The 18,402-nt window shown below is 37.7% G+C and overlaps 1 protein-coding gene, 1 long non-coding RNA gene and 1 pseudogene across 2 annotated transcripts; 1 reads left to right on the top strand and 2 right to left on the bottom strand.

Moving 5' to 3' along the window:
* Positions 1–7,673: 7,673 nt before the first annotated feature.
* On the bottom strand, positions 7,674–8,864 carry LOC113776369. The gene is made up of 3 exons (XR_003468998.1): positions 8,748–8,864; positions 8,113–8,170; positions 7,674–8,021 (listed from the first exon to the last, which is right to left on the bottom strand). It is a non-coding gene; the product is annotated as an uncharacterized LOC113776369 (long non-coding RNA).
* A 3,284-nt stretch (positions 8,865–12,148) lies between these two features.
* Positions 12,149–13,869, top strand: LOC113773730 (annotated as a pseudogene).
* Positions 13,870–16,660: 2,791 nt separating this feature from the next.
* LOC113776247 (putative methyltransferase DDB_G0268948) lies at positions 16,661–17,722 on the bottom strand. The gene is made up of 2 exons (XM_027321364.1): positions 17,555–17,722; positions 16,661–17,443 (listed from the first exon to the last, which is right to left on the bottom strand). Exons 1-2 carry the CDS (start codon positions 17,706–17,708, stop codon positions 16,809–16,811), a joined length of 789 nt encoding a protein of 262 aa, XP_027177165.1. The 5' UTR covers positions 17,709–17,722; the 3' UTR covers positions 16,661–16,808.
* Between the last annotated feature and the right edge of the window lie 680 nt (positions 17,723–18,402).

Here is an 18,402-nt window from a genome sequence, read left to right as displayed (position 1 = left end):
AACTTCAACTTTTGCTCTTCAATCTTGCTTGAAATTCATCATCCAACCATCAAACTCCTTGGGTTCTTGCTCTAGCTTGAAAGGAAGAGAGGGGTGGCTGGTTGGGGGCTGTTTTAAGGAGTTTCTTACACCAAAAATATAGGGTTTCTTCTTGAGTTTTGAAGGTATAAATATCTCCCACTAAAACTCTTGCTTTCTTGTTTTGTTTCTTTGTTTTGAAGCTTGTAGCTTCCTTGTTGTTGTTGTTGCTTGGATTTCGTTGGTTGAAGTAGGCTCTATGAACTTCCACCTTGATTATATAAGGGCTGTCATGATGTTTATATGTGTGTTAGTGTGTTTGTGATGAGTTTTACTAGAAGAAACTAGAAGAGGAAAAAGAAAGAGAGAAAATCGTGAGAGGAAGTAAGCTGGCCGAATTTGTCCTGTTGTAATCTTGATTGTATTTCAAAATTTTGTTGGTTGTTTGAATGTGAAACTGATGTAAATATGTGGTATATTGTATGTGCAAAATGCCTTCCGAAAATCATGTCATTTGGTTGATCAAAACTAGAATTTTAGAAACAGCAAGAAATCTAGAAATGGTCATTCGAAGGCCTGAACAGTGTATCTTTGATTGAACATAACTCTTTGTACAAAATTCAAAATTGAATGTCGTTTGTGGCATTTGAAACTAGACATTCTTAGCTTTAAAACGGTATAAAAATCATAGTCTAGTTCGTTTTGTGTGAACTGTAGTGATTGATAAAGTCGGCTGCTCTGTTCAGCCTGTTCATTCGAATGGAAATGAGAAGCTGTAAATTGTGCTTGAATTTGAATTACTTGTGAACTGATTTTGAAAATGATTTCTTCTGAAGAAATGTAGCTTTCGGAACCTAGTTTCCAACGCCTCCAACCATTCTTTATTTCAGTTTGTGTAGAGTGAGATATGGCCTGATTTTAAATTGCAGCAAAACTGAAAACTGGAAAGTTTCTTCCCTCTTGCTGGCCGAATGGTCAAACTTGTTTTCGAATGTTTTGTTTCGAAAACTTTGATGTCAATTACCTCTAAATTGCTCATTGGATGTTTATGGAACCTTAGATTCAACATTTGAGCTAATTGAGGTTGATCGTGTGGGACAAAACTTTTGAAAAGGAAGAGAACCACGGACGGCAGATTTGCTTTGAAATTTTCCCAAACTTTGATGATTTCGTTAACTGTCCTTCCACGTGAGTTTTTGCATGAAATTTGGTAGAGATATATTTCACATATGGAAGATTTAGTGTACCAAATTTGGTATATTTTCAATGCCATTTCGATGGCTAAATGATACTTCAAAAATAGCTTTTCAATCTGGAAAATGACTGAACAGTTTGCAAAAAGCGACCAACTTTGAACTGTGTATCTCAATACTCAAAATTCCGAATTTAGTTCAGTTTATTGTGTTTGAAACTTTGTTTAGAAATCTTGTTGTACTATAAATTTCAAAGGCTTATTCACTTTCTGTGAATTATGCCGAATTTCCAATGTTTGCTGAAAAACCAAGACTGGTTCAAACCTGTTTTCTTGGAACTGAAACTTTGAGCTGAATTATGAATACATTCTAATTGGAATCATGGAAAAGTGTCTTCTGAGAACTTTTAGTACACTGAATTTAGTTTCCAAAGGTATAAATTTTCCATTTTTGGACTTACGAAACTCAAGATACGATTTTTCAAAATAATGTCACTTTAAACTGAAAAATTTCTGTTTCAACCAAATTACTCATTTAAGAACTTTCTACCTTCCTTCGTGATTGTTGGACTGTTTTAAGTTTGATTTCATGATTTAATACAAGGCATCTTTGGAATTTTGAACTTTCATTTCAAATCTTGGTCTCCGAGGGTTAAATCTCTCTTGATGCAATTACTTGGTCATATAACTCTCTTGATTAATGGTACTTCTCTTCGTACTTAAATTAGGAACTTCAACCCCTATTCTTATGGCCTTGATAATTGTACTAGAGTTCACAATTATACAAGTATTTTAAAAGAATGATTTGAAAGGTTTCTTGTGAACTTAATTAGTAATGCCCGGAATGCTTTGGCCAAGCTTCCAAGTAAATATATCCATCTTTCTCGATTTTTGTGTCAAAACTTAGAGATCTTTTAATTTCAACTTGGAGAATCCTGGACATGACTTATCTTGGATTAATGTATTCTTGGTTATTTTCAAATGCTACCCTCGTGGATTAAGTTATAAGTGATATTTGCATTCGATTTGAACGCGTTATCTATTAAGTAAGAGTAGTGGGAATACTACAAGACCTTGGCTGAATACCTAGGTGAATTGTAATTGTACATGTTTCAGGTGATCAAGAGGATCCCGAGGAACTCGTTTGATCTTACCTCACTCTTGTTTTACACTCTTGATTTCGGTAAGTGTTTCTTATGTGTTTAAGTGTTAAGTGTTACCTATAATTGCTACTATGAAATTGTCCATCGTTTTAAAGCGAGTGTGTACTTTATCTCACTCGACCTACTAAAATGATAAATTTCTACCGTTTAACCGTAAATTTTTACCGTTAACCGTGAACTACTACCGTTTACCGATTTACTTGATTACTTACGCATGTTGTAAGCTCTAAGATGAACTGGATCCTGCCCTTGATTACTAACCTGCTCGAGCCAGGATTGGGCTCGGTTACGTAGGTTGGAATCTTGGGCCACCGTTTCGGTATACTCGAGTATTACCACTGGAGGGATAAGGTGATGGCCAGACAACCGGGGAAATTATTGGGGTTATAAGGTGCAACTGACCGAATAGTTCCACTTGAACACCGTATCCTTTTACTGTGTTTATTTCTGTAAAATGATAAATGTCTCATTTTAATGTGCCAATTTGAAATCTTGAACCGTACATATGTTATACTCGATTTACTTGATTTATTAGAACTGCTTAGGTTTTGGAATCTCACTGGATTGTTTAGCTCATTCCACGCTTTTGTTTTCCTTAACAGGGTTCAAGGCCGAGAGTACTCGTGAATAGTACTAAATTATTTTCTTTTGGAGACTTTAAGTTGTATTATAGTAGACGACTGTAGTACATATTCTTTTGAGTTGTATTAAGCTTGAAGGTTAACTAATTGTGTTTTGGAGTTCTTTCAATGTATATTGAAAATATTGAAAATATTTCTAGTTTTGAATTACGGATTGTAGTGAGCCTCGGCGAGAGTTGGGCAGGCGTTCCGCGGATACCCTTAGGTTTGCCCTTGGGAGAAGTGGGGGCGTCACAGGATCAACCCTTTTCTGTCATCATGGGAAATGGAACCTGTGTCACCAATAATGCTATATGCAATGGTGTGCACTGGAGGATTAACCAACACAACTTCCAGTATAACCTCAAAGTAATGGAAATTGGAGGGTGGGACATAATCTTGGGAGTGGATTAGATGACACATTTCAGTCCCATTGCATTCGATTTTCAACAACTCAGGATATCACTGCACCATGAGGGAGATGAAATTCACCTGCACGGCCAAGCAGACAACTGTGATATGGACTTAATCAGAGGCAAAGACTTAAGGACATTTATTGAATACAAGAGACAGATGTGCATGGCTATGAATTCTCCACAAGATAAAGAAGGGGAGTTAGATCCTACACTACAGGAAATTGAAGAACTGCTACAAGAATATAAGGATGTATTCCAGACTCCAAAATCATTACCTCCAAGTAGAAGTATAGACCATGAGATACCTCTAAAACCAAAGGCTCAACCATTCAAACTGAAACCTTATAGGTACCCTCACTGCCATAAGAAAGAAATAGAGAGACAGGTAGCTGAAATGCTGCAGAAGGGTATTGTTAAGCACAGTAACAGCCCCTTTGCTTCTCCTGTGTTGCTGATCAAGAAGAAGGAAGGCACCTGGAGGTTTTGTGTGGACTGCAGAAAGCTGAATGAGATCACTGTCAAGGACAGGTTTCCAATACCTAATGTAGATGAGCTGCTAGATGAATTATCAGGATCTGTGTTTAAAACCAAGCTAGATTTGACTGCAGGATACCATCAAATCAGAGTAAAGCCACAGGACACCTTTAAAACAGTCTTCTAGACTCATTGTGGCCATCACAAATGCCCCTACAACTTTTCAATCCCTGATGAACCAAGTATTCCAGCCTTACCTGAGGAAGTTTGTCCTAATTTTCTTTGATGACATACTGGTGTATAGTCCTACACTGGAAGATCATGCTCAACACCTAAGAACTGTACTGGGAATTCTGAGGGATCATCAACTATATGTGAAGAGGTTTAAATGTGCATTTGCTCAGAAGCAAATAGATTACCTGGGACACACCATTACTGACAAGGGGGTCAGCATGGATGGCTCTAAGGTTAGTAGTATCTTACAATGGCCCGTACCACAATCTGTTAAGGAGTTTAGAGGGTTTTTGGGACTTACTGACTACTATAAGAGGTTCATAAACTAGTATGGACTTGTATGTAAGCCACTTACTGAGTTACTTAGAAAGGATAATTTCAAGTGGAACACACAGGCTCAATCTGTATTTGATCTTCTAAAACAGCTCATGTGCTCAGCTCCTGTTCTTAAGCTGCCAGATTTCAAGAAAGCCTTTGTGGTGGAAACAGATGCAAGTGGAGGAGGCATTGAGGCAGTTTTAATGCAGGAAGGACACCTTATAGCCTTTCTGAGCAAGGCACTGTCAACAAGGAATCTAGGCTTATCAGTATATGAAAAAGAACTGCTTGCTCTGGTCATGGCAGTCACAAAATGGAGACATTATTTGGTTGGCAATCACTTTATCATCAGAACTGATCACCAAGCATTGAAGTATTTGCTAGACCAAAAATTGAACACTGCTCTTCAGCATAAGTGGATAACCAAGCTGATGGGGTTGGACTATGAGATACAGTACAAGAAGGGAACTGAGAATCAAGTGGCAGATGCATTGTCAAGAAGGCATGAGAATGCCTCCAACCTTTCCTTTACTTCTTGTCTAGCCATTACTGCTGTTAGACCTGGATGGCTTGAAGAATTGCAGAAAAGCTATGAGACTGATGCACAGTGCCAAGAGATCATAGCTCAGTTAGCACTGGATCCTAGTTCCCATTCTGACTATACTTGGATAGATGGAGTACTCAGACACCAAGGGAAGATTTACATTGGAAATGCTAATAACATTAGAAATTAGATCATCCAAGTTCTCCATGCTTCAGCACTAGGAGGACATTCTGGACAAAGAAACTGTTGGCAGAAAGTTAAGAGTTTGTTTTACCGGCCAAGAATGAAGCAAGAGGTGGTGTCATTCATCCAGAACTGTGACACATGCCAGAGGAATAAATCTGAGCATGTCCTTTACCCTGGGTTGCTGCAACCAATCACCATTCCTAAACAAGCTTGGTCCCATATATCTATGGACTTCATTGAGAGACTACCCAAATCACAGGGTTATGATACTATATTGGTAGTCATTGACAGGTTCACTAAGTTTGGCCACTTTACCATGCCCACTCATCCTTTCACAGCTAGGACAGTAGCTCAAGCCTTCCTGGACAACATATACAAAATGCATGGACTGCCAGAGTCCATAATTACTGACAGAGATAAAATATTTACTAGTGGATTCTGGAGGGAGCTGCTCAAGGTGATTGGGACAGAATTACATTACTCATCTTCTTACCACCCTCAATCTGATGGATAAAGTGAACGACTCAACTAGTGTGTGGAGAACTATCTCAGATGCATGACTGGGGAAATGCCTTCTCAGTGGAGCAAATGGATGGCACTGGCAGAGTGGTGGTAGAACTCTACCTATCACTCCAGCATTAGTATGACTCCTTTTGAGGCATTGTTTGGATAAAAATCAGTACCCTTACCTCTAGGGCCTTATCTAGACTCAGTAGTTCCTGCAACGTCTAACATGATCCAAGAAAGGAACAAGATTTCCAATTGCTTTAGGGATAACTTAGTCAAGGCTCAGCACAGGATGAAGTATTTTGCTGATCAGCATAGGACTGAGAGGAAATTTGCTGTGGGGGATTGGGTGTTTCTGAAGCTGCAGCCATACAGACAACATACGGTGGCAGTTAGGAAGTGCCTTAAGCTATCAACCAAGTATTTTGGTCCATTCCAATTGGAAAAGAAGATTGGTTCAGTAGCCTACAAGTTGAAGTTACCAGCAGGCACCAAATCACACCCTGTGTTCCATGTGTCATTGCTTAAGAAGAAGTTGGGACCTATGCAAGGTAGTTCAACCAAGCTGCCAAAGTTAGACACTCAAGATCAATGTCGTTTGCAACCAGAAATCATCTTGAGAAGAAGGGTCATTATGCGAGAAGGTCAACCTATTGTGCAATATTTGATCAAATGGAACCAACTGGACTATGAAGAAGCATCATGGGAGGATAAATCTTTCATTGAGAATCAGTTTCCTACGTTCCAGACTTGAGGACAATTCTAATTTTAACAGAAAGGAATTGTTAGGACAAGAATTAGTTGTAATAAATGCCCTAATTGGGATTAATCCAGTAGAGGCCTAAACGATGTGGTTTTGGGTTATTGAATTAATAGTTAGTTAAGTCGGTTAAATAGCAATTGCTGATTGTGTGGATTGGTTATAAAAGTGGGTCCCACCCATGTGTAAAAACAGAATTCTGGTAATAACATTTCAACTTCATTTCCCCTCCCTCAATTCCCTCTCTACTCTCTCTTCTTTGACTCCTCAATTCTTCTCTCTCATCCTATCAATTCCCAATTTTCCCTCATTCATCAATTTGAGTTTAGCAATTGAATCTGAGTTCCTGACAGACAGGTGTCACCAATATCTAACATGTGTTAACCAATGGTGACATGTGTCACACAACAAGACACATGTCATGTTCTCCCCATGACAAGTGTCGCAGCATTACCTTTCCTAATACCAACTCATCCCTCTTCCTTGATAGATGTTATCGCCACATCAATTCAAGTGTTGATTAATTTTCTCCAAGGAAACCTATAAATAGCCCTCCATCTCGTTGTATGTTAATATTTTGGGAACACTCACATATACTCGTAGGAGAGGGCAAAGAGAGCGACTTAGAAAGGAAAAAAATTAAGGCAATGGATGTTCTACAAGACAAGAAAAGAAAGGCATAGCCTTGAGATACTGTAGGAAAAAAGATCAAAGCCAAGCTAAAGTCTAGAATATCCAATTGAGTGCCTTTTTGCATTCATGTAGTTATAATATTGTATTCATATAGACGTTATAATGCTCAATTTTTTGTCATCCTATGAACGTATAGTTTTAGTTCTACACACTACAACAAAAATGACCTTTAACGGCATTTAAAGGTGTCAGTATAGATAATCTAACCTGACACTTTACCTTTCCTCACACCTCGGACGAGTGTCGTCCCTTCCAATGTAGGGATAGGTATGTAGTATTCAAATGTGTCAGAAAAACTATGATGTTATAACATCTCATCTGCCAACGAAAATTCCTTTTCTTGATAATCGAAAGTGTCAGGATAGCGATAGTTAGTAATAAGTAGGAGTTTTTTTAACGGAGCTATGCTGACACTTTTAACTGCCAGGAGTTTTTTTATTTTTTTTGATATAGAAGCAACCTGCGGGTAGTGCTCCCTGCTATACATTCCGTCAATCAAAAAACCCAAAGGACTTGTAAAATTATCCCAAAGAACAGAATGCATATAGTAATCTAAAAGCAAAAGTCAATGCTCAAATATAATTTGTTGAACTAAAAGTCAATAACAAGTACAAACTTGAAAGATTCCCTAACAAGTATAATTTGTTGAACTAAAAGTCAGGTAACGTAATTGTACAACATTAGCAACGATTCGCGAGAGGTATAGTAAATATATATAGTACATTGTTTGGGCGCCTATAAAGCAGGATATTAAAACCGAGCAACCCATACCGTCAGCGAACTAATCAAAGTGAAGTCAGCTCCATGAATTTATGTCTAATGTGATAATTGTCTGCACCAGTAAAGTACTTTACGGGCATTTTCTTTGAACATTAGAAGCTCCATGTTCCTCAAACCTGTTAATCGAGAGATAAAACAGACTGAAAATAGGGAGAAAAAAAGGAGAAAAGTTGAATATTGAAAGGTAGAGTAGATGTAAAAGCTTACTCAGATTTTGAAAACCACATTTGCTGAAAGGAACCAAGTGACGCCAATATACTCCCACCTATCCAAACAGTGAATGCAACAAGTTAGTCGACGCGCAGCATACTGAGATGCATCTAAAGCAATGTAGCTTCTAAATGCAAAGAAATGTCCACTTCAATCATAAAGCAGAAGCAAATTGGTCTAAATATGCAACTTTGGAGGAAGCACCGAGGCACATCTAGACTATATCGTAAGTAAACATATCAAATACTGTAAATTTTTGTATTTGGAGAAATCCAGCAATTTGCTAACTATAACAAAGTTAATTCTCCTAAAACATCATTTAAATATTACATGCAAAATTATTGCATAAATTTGCCCTGTAAATTGTATTCTTCCCCATTCAAATTCTCTTACCTTTCATTTTTAAACATCCCCAAATAAAAATTCAGAAAAAATCAAAGCATATAGTTTTGAGAGGGCTTTCGACTTTCTGAGAAACTGATGGACCATTTCTCAAGTTGGAGAAGAAAAGCTCATGAAGAATATATATGCAATTAGCACAAAGAAATTAGTCCGAAATGAAGATCATAACAAGGTGAATGTAAAGAGATGTAGAGTGACAACTAGATACCATTTTCAAATAGAAACTCAACTTTTTCAGGAGAACCACGTAATCTCCTTGCAGTAATTTGCAAAAGAGCACCATCTATAAGCATGTGTTGTACCACTCTTGCAATATTTTTGGTATCATCAATTCCAAGATGGTGACTTCCTAGTAGCGGAATTTGGAGTTCCCTCATCATTGAACCATTCCTGGAGCCTGACAATCAAAAAGTTTATCACTACAATCTGAGAAGTTTAACACAACTTGGTCTAATCGACAGCAGCTGCAAACGAGCATTGGGCTGAGATGAAACACTCTATAAAATGCATAAACTCACAGACCAATCTCACACTAATGCAACGTACTCTGAAAGTAGATTGTACAGTAACATGGTGGTCACACAACTAAATCATGCCAACCTATGGTTCACAAAGTGTAATCAACTCAGCTGAATCCAAAGGGAATCATTTCGGAATCAGAAATGTGTAAGTACAGCAAACTCACCCTTCACTTGCCAAAGAGAGATCAAATTAAAGAAAAAGGCTAACATTCAATAGTCAGTCATTAAATACGTATTGTATAAACAATATCTCACCCTTAGTTCCACATGGGAAAGATAAGGCATCCTCTCTGTGTCATGAGAAAATCGAACTTTTCCCTTTTTCTCTCCTGACTTCATCCATTCCTTATTAACATTGGGATGAATCCACATATCTTCCATGTCTTCTTTCGAAGTTCTGGAGTCCCAAGTTGTATTCAATGGACCTGCTGCCTCATGTATAAACACACAAAATTTATCTTTCAGCACAAAGTATTATCATAGTTACAGAAAATGTACACCAATTAAGTGACAATGAAGTTTTTACATTTCAATACGGTTTCTTAAGCAATGTACTGAGTAACATAATTACTTGGGTATATGATGACAAGCAAACAGAGCATACTGCCCCCACGTAGATGTTATTTTTTTCTACTGCAAGATTTAGAGGAAATAAAGTCTGCTATTAAACTGAAAGACTACTTGATTGTGTTTGGATAATAATATTTCGTAGTTAAGTTAGATAGGAGCTTACAACATCACAATAATAATTTCTTTAGCACGAGTAATGAGTTGCTTGCTTAGTAAAAGGGAAAAATACAAGTGATAAATTTCTCAATAGAAAAAATCTGAACAAAAAAAAATAATTCCCTCGAAAAAGTTGAAGGTAGCATGGCAATATCAAATTGTCATCCATGATCTATCCACTATAATAAGGAATAAGGGTATTTGGAGGCATATGAAAGTGATGGGCTCATTGCTTCTGAACCTTTACAATTGCGTACTATTTACGTATAATTGCTGCATACCTTTCCCTCACAATTGGGCATTGGTTCCAAGGAATTTGATTCGTGTCCCTGTTTTCTTCAAGAAGAATTACGCTCTTTCCTTGTCTTTACTTTCTCATCCCTTTATTCGCTTCCTTGCAAATTTTCTTCTTTCTTCATTCGAACCTTCCGACAAATAGGTAGTGAGCATGAAAAGTTTTGAAATTTCTTTTTCATCAAATCCTTATACGGCCTGAGCTTGATTTTAAATCTAAAGCTCTACTCAAACCTATGATCAATTCCAGCCACTTAAAATCGATTAACAAGATGAAAGTAAAGCATAACCGACATGATTGCAGACAAAGAAGAAAACAATACAATTAAGGGGGAAAATAGGTACAAGAGTGTGGGAAACTTTACAGTGATGATTTCCGCTGTAGTGGCTGGACTGCAGTGAGATGATAGCGGCAACCTTCGCCTACTCTACTCCTCGGCACGCTCAACCTGAATATCTAGTCAGTAAGGAGAAGCATGGGGATGGGTTTCAGAGGAAAGAAGAAAAAGGAAAGAGCACGAGTATCTATTTTCTTATTCTTTTTGTCCTAGCAAAGAGAGCGAAGGCTTATTGGTGCAGGTGTTGTGGTTGACCGAACAGGGTAGAGAAGCGGCCGAGTTAGCAACTGAAAATAGGGGAGTGGGGCGGCGGCGAAAGCGGAAGACGGAAGAACCAAAATAGGGGAGTTTTGAGAGAGAGTTTGCCGAGAGAGAGAGTTTGTGAGAGAGATGAGAAGAACCAAAATTTCGCTGGCTTGCAAAATAAAAGTTTTGAAATTTCACCAAGTGTTTTGGCGAAGGAATCTTCCGCCAAAATCAAACAACATCATTTTATGTTTAAATTTTTTTGGTGTATCTCACATTTTTTTTCAAGTGTCATGATAGGGAATCTAAAGACACATTATTTTTTTTATATCAGATAAAATAAAACAAAATTAAAGTATATATTATTGAATTGATAATAAGTGTCATGATAGAAATGCTATAATGACAAAAACCAGCAAGTGTCCTTTTAGGCGTGTCAGGAAAAGCCATTTTTGTTGTAGTGACATTCCATGTAGCTGTTATGCTGGATCTGGACTAGGTGAAAAATAAGAATTGATATTCTTGTGTTTTTTAAATCTACTATAATACAAACTCTTATTTTGTTTAAGAGATAAATGATCATTTATGATGAATATTCTATTGTTATATTGTAAATATGATCATTTTACTTGATTAGTCGCTATTGTGTCTTGAACCGTTGAGCAACGAGGGCTATGTTGAATGTCATTGCACACACTAATTTGCAACCCACTATTTAGACGAGATTGTCCACGTATTGAGTTGGAAGTGAAAGACACTTCTTATACTGACCTATTGATTGAGAATAGAAGGATGAACTCATGATGGTGGTATAAGGTAGAACATGATCTTCATCGGCAATTAGTGCTATATACTTATTAAGTTGTGATTTATCCGTTTTCTTACTTGTTAAATATTGTTTATGCTAGAAGTGGTGGTCTATTTCTTGGCACCATTACCTTGTGTTACCTTACCCCAAATATTAACAAAGTTTTGCAAATACTGCCTTAAAACTTGAGATGTCATATGAGTGATCTAGCAATTGTCAGAGTGGAATTTTGATGGAGCTTACATGTATTTTTTAGGAATGGAGTGATTTTTGTATGTTCTGCTGTGTATTGCACTCTTTTAAATCCATCATAAAATTGAACAAAAAGAGTTGTGTTTCAATAAATAAACTCTTGTAGCATTTGAATGAATCCTGGCTAAAGCTGGACAGTTTACTATCAATGAATCCTTACCACGGATGGAGCTGCGGTGTGACAACTGACAGGAGGAGGGCATAGAAAGGAGTACAACTGGAAGATTGCTGGAACCAAAAATATGATATGAAGGTGAAATAGCAATATAATAAAAGGTAGGATAGAGAATGGTACAGAAAATGAGACAGAAAATCCATTGCGAAATATTGGGTATCCGGAAAAATAGTGAAAAAACATGCAATACACTGGATTTTCAAGCGATGGCTAGATAGTTAAGTTAAATATCCATCCATTGTTCATCTTTCAGAATTGATCATTGTCAAGCATGGCACTTAAGTTCCGCCTTTCGTGGCTTATTCTTCTGCAGGTTTTCAGCAGATTAACTCACGAGTGCAGTGGCCTAAAACTGTCAAAGAGTACAGCCCTTTTGGTTTTTGGTAATTCAGCTGTTGATACAGGCAGCAACAACTATATACCTACTATACCCAGAAGCAACTATGCTCCTTATGGCATTAATTTCACACGTCACATTCCTACCGGAAGGTATTCAGACGAAAAACTCCTTCCTGACATTTCTTGCCCACACAAGGCCTCAAAGATGTTATTCCTCCTTCTCTGCGGAGAAACTTATCCGATGATGAACTGCTTTCGGGTGTCATCGGCTGCAGCAGGATTTGATGATCAAACTAAGAGTGTTACCAATGCAATTCCAACGTCGAAGCAACCCCGATTTTTAAGGGATTACTTACCTAAGCTCGAGAGGATTGTAGGCAAAAAAGTGCTCAAAGAATTGTTCGGGAAGCTGTAGTGATCATCCATGGTGGAACTGTTGATTTCCTTTTCAACTTCTACCTTGGCCATGCTAACAGACAACTTGAGTTCACCTTAAGTGAGTACCAAAACTTTTTGTTAACGAGTCAGCAACAATTTCTTCAGGTTAGTCATGCTTCCAATCTTTTCTACGATTTGTGCACGCCCAAAAGAAATGGTTAAATTACACCAGTATTCACCAAACTATTTAAAGCCATGAAACACTTTTTTTTTTGTGGAAATCACCCATTGAACTCTTAGATGATGCACTGGTTAATCATTTTACTAATTTTTTCTCCATTGTCTCAGACCGACATACACTATGCTGTTCTTTGTCTACCTCAGTTCTTTCTTGTAAAGGAGGCAAAATAATGGATTGACCAAAATCAAACACTTTCAGAAGTTTAATGGTTGAATTGATACACATGATACTTCCATGAATATGTGTGTCTATATATATACTTGAATCATTTGATGACTTTTGGTGCACTTTCCTTAAAGGAAATACATTTTGCGTCTGAAAAATATTTGGTGATGCAAACTACTTTTATCAGTATCAAACAGTCTACCATCTGTAGAATGTTTGCTCCATATCCTTTGTCTTATACTTTTGGTATATAAATTTATTCCACACAAGCATAAATATATTGTAAAATTTGATGATACTGATCATTTTGTCCATCAGTAAATATTCCACTATAGTTTAACCTCTGTGGTGATACAGGATTTATACGACCTCGGATGCGAAAAAATGGTGGTAGCTGGTTCAATTGGCTGTTTGCCATTAACAATGACTGTTCGTTTTTTTTAGAGGACATGTATAGAACATGTCAACTCAGATGCTTCACTTTACAATGAGGAACTGGTAAAGTTGCTGCAACAAGCACAAGCAAAACTTCAACAGAGCGAAATTCTCTACTTAGATACCTACAATCAATTGATGGACATGATTTTAAAAAATACCTGAAAGATATGGCAATGGCATGAACTTAAACTTGCTTATGTATGTGTCATCAATAACGGGTAACGGATGCCAAAATCACATGATTTAATGCACGATAGGATTCTCTGAAACTAATAGGTTCAATTCGTGAAGTCACTCAGTTGTGTAATCCCATCACCCCAGTATGTAGGACCCAATCCCAGTACTTATTCAGGGATAGCATGCATCCAACTGATGCAGCTTACTGATACGTAATTGATGATCTACTGAAGAAACTGGCCCCGATGAATTGATTTCCACTGGAAAGTTCATCTCCAGCATGGAAAAGAAGAATCTGTACATTCCAAAATAAGAATCTACTGAAGAGTGAAGAGAAAAGTTTTTATCAGTGCACGTCATTTGAATTTAGCTTGTCTTTGGGGTTGACAATTTATTGTATAGCCTGTATAATGCTACCTTATTTTACAGCTCATAAGGTGCTTTGTTACCTTTAATCCCTCATTAGGAGCCTAAAAGTTTGTTACTATTCATTACGTTCATTTGGAACGATTATGCAAGTGGCAGGGTTTGTATACAAACTTATTGTTAGACCTATGCAAATGCAAACGTGTTGCATGCATTGTCCTATAGATCATTGGCAACCATGGTTCAAAGTCGCGGTCGCGGTCGCGGTCGCGGTCGTGGCCCGGAACGTTCGACATTGGTTTCGGCATATCAGTCGCGGTCTCGGTGAGACGCAAATTTTAAAGTATTTAATATTCTAAAAATTGTTAATAATATAAAAAAGTATGCTAAATAAAAATAATTAAAAAATAGCAAAAGAAACGGCCAAGTCAATCCGTCGCGGTGTGACTCAGCTGATTTCTCGTCTTGACTCGGGATAACTCGGTGTGACTCGGCCGAGTCAATCCGTCACGGTGACGACTCGGCCGATTTCTCGGCGAGTCAAGTATTTCGGTATCGTTTTGTCACGGTATCGTATCGGTAGGGGCCGAGACGGTGACGACTCGGCCGAGACTTCGAACCATAATGGCAACAATAAGATATTACTGTTCTTTTCTTAATCTGATAAGGTACTCATGATAAATCTTGTAGAACACTCATGAAGAATCTTACTCCGTAGTCTGTACTAAGCATTAAACAAACACGTCAGCATCAAGTTATGGAAAAAATGCAGGTATCAGTAAACGAAGAAAAGTGAAACAACAGAACCTGCAATGATCTTCAGAAGGTGACTTTTCATTGTCAACAGAAATGATATTGCAATTCAACATGATTTGATTTATTTAACCCCCATTCACATGGCGAAGGTCTATGGTGAGAACAATCAATTGCAACCTCTCATGTTTGATGGTTATGGTGCCGGGTAACAGGGAGTAGCAACGCAGTGTAGACTGGAGAGGCCACCATATATACTTCTGATTGAGCTTAATAGTCATCTCCCCACTTTACCAATCCTAAAGATGAATAGGGAACTTAGTAACCTTCTGATTGTTTCCCATCTTCAAAGCCAAGCAGACGTAAATTCCTTAATCACATTCTCGTTGAGGAGATCTGTACCTTTCTCCAATTCCGTTTGATAAATATGCTGAACCCGATTTTGCATAAGCAAGAAAATCATCCAAACTCATCAATTTGTCAGTCATGAATCGAAATGGCCCTGTGTGCTTAGCTCCATCAACTGGGAAAAATGGAAATTCAATGCTCTCATACATGTCTTCATAGACTATGTTTCTGCTAGGGTGCCAGTAAGGCCAAGAATCAACAAAGTAAAACTTATTGAAAACTGCATCAACTCTAGCATTCACCTGTAGGGTAGTGTAGCACCATGCTGCTATAACTCCCCGTGGCTTTGAGATCCGATTGCACTTGCTGGTAAAAGTTGGGCCGATCAGACCAATGGATGGCTTGGCCAATAGTCACAAGGTCGACGGTGGCTCGTTTGGGGATATCCTTTTCCAGCTTTTCAGCAGACGTTGTTGGAGATGTACACTTGTATTGCACATTTGGGAGCCTAGGAACAAATTCAAGCTGCTTTTGGCTGGTATCAGTGACGATCACATTCTTGTATATCTTTGCTAACTGAAACTCATCAAATTATGTTATAATCTACTGATTAACCAGGCTTTCTACTTTCTTGAAGGAAAGCAAAAGCCATTGGTGTGAAAACAATTAATTATGGAAGAAAAGGCTACTCACAAATGATGCGGCCTGTCCATTACCAATGCCGGCGTGTCTTGGATGCAATAAAGTTTTTAATGGGGACTTTCAAAATCGATTCACGCATGCACGGATGAGATTGATTTGGACTGGTTTAATTCGAGTATATTCTGTACATATATCAGCTGGAAGTTGCAATTAAATGCTTAATTTCTGTACATTTTAGAAAACACCATGTACATATGTTTTACTAATAAGAGGGACGCAGCATCAAAAATATTAACAGCATGGTGATTATAATCGAGTGTTGACTTGATGGGGGACAATATTAACATATTATTGCTTAGTTGGTTAAAGCATTAGCCAAAATGACATGTTTCTTGAATAACCACGTTGACCCTGTCCTCCACATTTCATGATTTTCCTCATTTGATTTGCTGTCCTATACATTTTTATAATCATGTTGACCCTGTCTCAATTTGCTGTTGTTTTCACCCATTGAATAATGATGTTGGTCAACTCCTTCAGTTCATCAATGACAACATCCAACAGAGAAAACCAAGTTAATTGCAAGAACCAAGTAATTTCATAATTTGATTAAGTATTTATGAGTGTAACTTCGTTTTGTGAAAGTTTTAAGTTTCCCTTGGCTTAATCCCATTCCTATATTTCTTTCTTTAAGTACACATTTTCATCGTTAGAGGTTATTCACTGACGACCATCAGGTCCGTTGGATTTCATTGTTTGAAAGAATTCATGAAAAATATTACTGCAACAGTTATACAAAAGCGTGGATACCAGACAAAAAGTGGTTGTGAACTTGTTTTGAGTCTCTTTCAAATACTATTTGTAAAAGTGGAAATCCAGATGCAGGAAATTGAAGAGCAGCAGAGAAAGGTTAAATATCTATTGTGCAATTAGCGATAAAACCTAACCCATTCCACTGAAGAAAATGTCTGGTGACAGAGGACAAAAGCTAAATTTACTGAGGCCTTAACCTTAATTTCCGCCAGCAAATGATATGGGATTAATTATCTATTATGAAGTATGAACCCAGGAGAAGCCAAATAATTTACTTTCCCACTTTGCCAATCCTGAGATAAACAGGGAATTTAACGCTCTTTTGATTGCTGCCATCTTCATTCCAAGCAGACGTAAATTCCTCAATCACATCCTCGCTCAAGAGATCGATACCCTTCTCCAGTGCTGTTTGATATGCTGAACCTGATTTTGCATACCGAAGATAATCATCCAAATCCATCAATTTTTCAGTTATGAATTCAAATGGCCCAGTTTGCTCAGCTCCATCTACTGGCAAAAATGGAAATTCCATGCTTTCATACTTGTCAAACACCAGATTTCTTCCAGGGTGCCAATAAGGCCTGGAATCAACAAAGTAAAACTGTGTAAACACAGCATCAACTCTATCATTCACCTGTGGGGTAGTGTAGCACCAAGCTGATATTACTCCCTGAGGTCTCTTCAGTACCAATTTCACTTGCTGGAAGAAAGTAGGAAGATCAAACCAATGGATGGCTTGGCCAATGGTCACCAGGTCCACAGTATCTGGTTTAGCAACATCCCTTTCGAGCTCTTCTGCTGACATGGCTGGAGATGTAGACCGATATCGAACATTTGGGAGCTTGGGAGCATATTGAAGTTGTTTTTGGCTAGTATCAGTGGCAATTACATTCTTGAATATCTTTGCTAGCCGAAATCATTTAACATAAATTATAGAATGCATTCAGGCTTTTAATTGGCCTTTCTAATTGCAAGAAAAAGAGTTGCTGCACATGGCGAAGACAAGAGAAATTGTACTTACAGATAATGTTGCCTGGCCACTGCCAGTGCCCACATCCCAGGCAAGGTCATGGTGGGGTGTCTTGGATGCAATAAAATGGAACAATTCTTGTGGATAATTCGGCCTAGATACAGAGTATTGCTCTGCCTGATTGAGGAACAAATCTGCCATCTTTTTCCTTTTTCTTTTTTCCTGAATGTCTGGGGTGAACAAATTTGAACAGGTAATTATCTCCTTATATAGTCCTGGAGTGACATGCCTGCCTAACTAATAAATACTAGTCTACAACGTCAAAGAACAAGTAATCATGTGATTGAAAGGATAGAAGAGGAAGAGAGATATAAAAAGAACAAATTTGCTTGTCAACATCTAATCCTGAAAGCACAAAGCAAAGTTCGTTCTTGACACTTGAAATTGAAAGGGACATCAAACTTTGTTGTTATATGTTAATTAAGAGATACTAGAAAATTTTATTGATCGTTATTTTTGTTTGGGTATTTACTCTTTGGTATCTCAGCACATGAATGCAGAGAGTGGACGAAATCTGCTTCATACTTGTCAAGAACCTTGCGTAATCCATTACGTGCAATTCCTATTTTTTCCTTTTTTTGGTCAAAAACTTGTAATTCGTAGTTTCCGACTGCTCAGTCTGCTATTATTGTTGTACAGTTAAGACTTGATAGATAAGGAGCGCCTCTACAAATACCAGCCTCAACTGTACCATGTAGTGTAGATACTAGTACAACAAACATAAACACTAAAACAATAAAGGGAAAAATGCACTTTTCATCCTCAAAGTTTGGGGGCTTGACCAATTTTATCCTCAATGTTTAACCCCAAACACATTTCATCCTCAATGTTCCGT

This window comes from Coffea eugenioides, chromosome 6, assembly GCF_003713205.1.
Source record: "Coffea eugenioides isolate CCC68of chromosome 6, Ceug_1.0, whole genome shotgun sequence".
Classification (NCBI taxonomy): domain Eukaryota; kingdom Viridiplantae; phylum Streptophyta; class Magnoliopsida; order Gentianales; family Rubiaceae; genus Coffea; species Coffea eugenioides.
This window is presented reverse-complemented; position numbering and strand designations above follow the sequence as displayed.

What these genes read in the sequence shown, in the direction of transcription:
- LOC113776247 (XM_027321364.1), bottom strand. Translation starts at nt 17,708, where the DNA reads ATGGCAGATTTGTTCCTCAATCAGGCAGAGCAATACTCTGTATCTAGG. An exon ending in CCAGGCAACATTATCTGTAA is followed by an intron (nt 17,444 to 17,554) that starts GTACAATTTCTC and finishes GATTTCGGCTAG; the next exon opens with CAAAGATATTCAAGAATGTA.